Raw genomic sequence first — 3,141 nt, forward strand, 5'->3', positions numbered from 1 at the left:
GTAGATTTATAAAATTAGAAGTAAATCAAAACCCAAAATATTTAGAAGTGCAATTAAGAGCAAATACACAACTCCGCTTTAGATAGACACCCGACTCCACTATCTAGCTCTCTGTGAAAATCGATCCCGACCTTAATCAGGTAAAAGCTGCTTCGACCTCTCTCGCTACTCAATAGTAGTGCTGGGGGCCGCCATCAGCAATCAACCGTGCAATACCCAGTTACCCATCACTCCCAAATTCCGCTATAAAGCCCAAATAAAACCATATCATTTGTGCATTTAACCAACGAATCCCAATCTCGCGTAGAATATAAGAGTAGCTCACAAATAACCTCACAACACTAATAAGCTCACGAATAACCGAATGGAACCTCCCCGAACAATAGAAGTTCGGAGTCAACAAGGCCAACTCGATGCAGAACACACATCCATATAGGCCTACCAATGAACCCTTATCAAAGAGTTCCTGAAACTGCTCCTTCAACTCCTTAACTTCGTCGGTGCCACACGATATGGTTCCCGATACCAAATTAATACCGAAATCAACAACCATGTTCGGTGGCATGCCCGACAGTAGGAAACACATCCGGAAAATCCCTTACTACTGAAACTGAATCAATGGTAGGAGTTTCTACACTGACATCCCTCACGAAGGCCAAATAAGGAAGACAACCCTTTCCAACCATTAGCTAGGTCTTCAGAAATGAAATCACTCTCATAGGAACGTGACCTATCGAACCCCGCCACTCAATCCATGGCATCCCCGACAAATCCAGTGTCACCGTCTTAGTGCAACAGTCCAGAATAACATGACACATGGACAACCAGTCCATACCCAACATCAAATCAAAATCCACCATGCTAGGCAACAACGGATCCACTCGGGCCTCCCAACCTCCTATTGTCACCACCTAAGTTTTGTGTATTGTTCTTCTTTCCTTCTTTGTTACTAATTTGTGTGTGTCACAAATTCAGGAACCAAATGGCAGCAAACAATGCCAGTGACCCTCTTGGAAATGTGATTGCGGGGGAGGAGGTAGATGACATCGGGGATGATGAGGTGCCTCTTGTACCTCAAGGACAACGTAGAGGCCTCCAGACTAATGCTAATGCAAATGACAATATTCCAGACCCTCCTCCGCCACCTCCAAGAGTGGCTCCTAGAGTGCTTCCGAAACAAGGCTATATAGGTGCTATTGTCCCACCCTGAATCTGGGCGGGCAATTTTCAAATAACCAATGTGATGCTGACTTTGCTAGAGCAGCGTGGGTATTTCACGGGCGCTGCAAATTAAAATGCTTACAAACATCTTAAGGGGGTCGTGGATACATGTTGGGGGAGTAAGCAAATTAACGTGTCCGAGGATGCTCTCTAGTTGAGACTTCTTCCCATTTTCACTTACAGGGAAAGCACTTGATTGGCTTGAGCAACTTCCCAACCATTCCATCACTACTTGGGATGAGTTGGCGGATAAGTTCATTGCAAAAAAATTCTCACTGGGGCATATGGCTGCATTGAGAGATGAGATCTTGGCGTTCAAGCAAGATCCCATAGAACCTTTGCATGAGATTTAGGAGCATTATAGAACAATGGTGAAGGAATGCCCCAACAATGATATGACCAAGGCGATGATCCAACATTTCTACCGTGGTATTAACACCACAAACTAATGCATGGTGAACCAACTTGCTGGGTGCAATTTCATGAAGTTGTCTTATGATGAAGCTTGTGACATTCTTGACGAGATGGCTGAAACTTCTTCCGCTTGGCAAATTAGATCCAATGTGCCCAAAGGTGACCCCATGGTTACTCATTTGCACAAAGAGTTACATGATCATGGGCAGGCTATTGCTAAGTTGACAACTACAATGAACTAACTAGCGAAGGCACAGTTGCAACAAGTTCAAAATCCTTGCCAAGTAAATGCTATGAAGGGTGTCAATATGCTTGTCAACAAAAGAAGACAAAGAGGCCAACAAAACCAAGGGAATTCGGAGCAATTTGACAATGATTGTAGTGGATTCCAAAATGATGGTTTTGATGAACAGAATGAGGAGGCGCAATATGTGAATAATTATCAAGGCCAAAGGGGCAATTCTTCCAACCAAGAACAATGGAGACCCAAAGGCAATTGGGGAAATCATCAACAACAAGGCAATGGTAATTGGGTGAACAACAACCAAAACTCCAACTGGGGAAATCAGAGCAACAACAAAAACTCCAACTGGGGAAATCTGAACAACAATCAAAATAATCAGGGAAGTTGGAATGGTAACAACAACAATTGTGGTAGTAACAACAATCAAGGTGGATGGAACAATGGAAACCAAGGAAACCAGGGGCAAGGCTTTCAAAGTCCCCCAATGTACCAGCAACCGAACAATCCACCCCCATTTCCATCTCAAGGTCCTAGTTCTTCTAGCAATGATAAGGGTATAATTGAAATGATGTTCAAACAAATGATAAAGAAGAACGCGGATTCTGATGCGCAATTGGCTTCCCACAATACCTCAATCAGAAATTTATAGGTTCAGTTAGGCCAAATCTCTTAGTCCTTGAATACACGCCCTAAGGGTGCTCTACCAAGTGATACGGTAGTGAACCCGAAGGGTGGGAACAATCATGTTATGGCGATAACTACAAGGAGTGGACGAGGCGGTGATGTGAATGCCTCCAAACAAAAGCGAGTTTTGAGTGATGATGTTGAGTTGCAAGTAGATGAAGTCCCTTTGGTAGTTGAAAATGTGATTGATGACAATGTAAACGAAGAAGTGAGGATTGATATTCAAGATGCCGAGATGGAAACTCAAAATAATATGAACCCGTCTAGGGAACACATAATAGACATGCCGGAGCCGGTGGTGCCTAAAGCCAAGTTACATTTGCCAAGGCCACCTCCGCCTTATCCTAAATGGCTCGCGAAGCAGAAAAATGAGAATCAGTTTAAAAAGTTCATTGAGATGATGAAGAGCTTATCCATCAATGTGCCTTTGGTGGAGGCTCTTGAAAAAATACCGGGCTATGCTAAATTCATGAAGGACTTGGTAACAAAGAAGAGGTCTATGTATTGTGAAACTATACAGATGACTCACCAAGTTAGTGCAATAGTGCATTTAATTGCCCCAAAGCATGAAGATCCCG

General features: G+C 43.4%; 1 protein-coding gene across 1 annotated transcript; it reads left to right on the plus strand.

Annotated features, from left to right (window-relative positions):
- The first annotated feature begins 1,673 nt into the window (after positions 1-1,673).
- Positions 1,674-2,528, plus strand: LOC138879349 (uncharacterized). The gene is made up of 2 exons (XM_070158960.1): positions 1,674-1,794; positions 1,882-2,528. The coding sequence occupies exons 1-2, from the start codon at positions 1,674-1,676 to the stop codon at positions 2,526-2,528; spliced, it is 768 nt and encodes a 255-aa protein (XP_070015061.1).
- Positions 2,529-3,141: the final 613 nt, after the last annotated feature.

Source organism: Nicotiana sylvestris, chromosome 10, assembly GCF_000393655.2.
Source record: "Nicotiana sylvestris chromosome 10, ASM39365v2, whole genome shotgun sequence".
Classification (NCBI taxonomy): Eukaryota; Viridiplantae; Streptophyta; class Magnoliopsida; order Solanales; family Solanaceae; genus Nicotiana; species Nicotiana sylvestris.

Coding starts and splice junctions, on each gene's coding strand:
- LOC138879349 (XM_070158960.1), top strand. CDS start 1,674: ATGGTGAACCAACTTGCTGGGTGCAATTTCATGAAGTTGTCTTATGAT. Junction 1,795..1,881: donor TAGATCCAATGTGCCCAAAG/GTGACCCCATGG, acceptor TGAACTAACTAG/CGAAGGCACAGTTGCAACAA.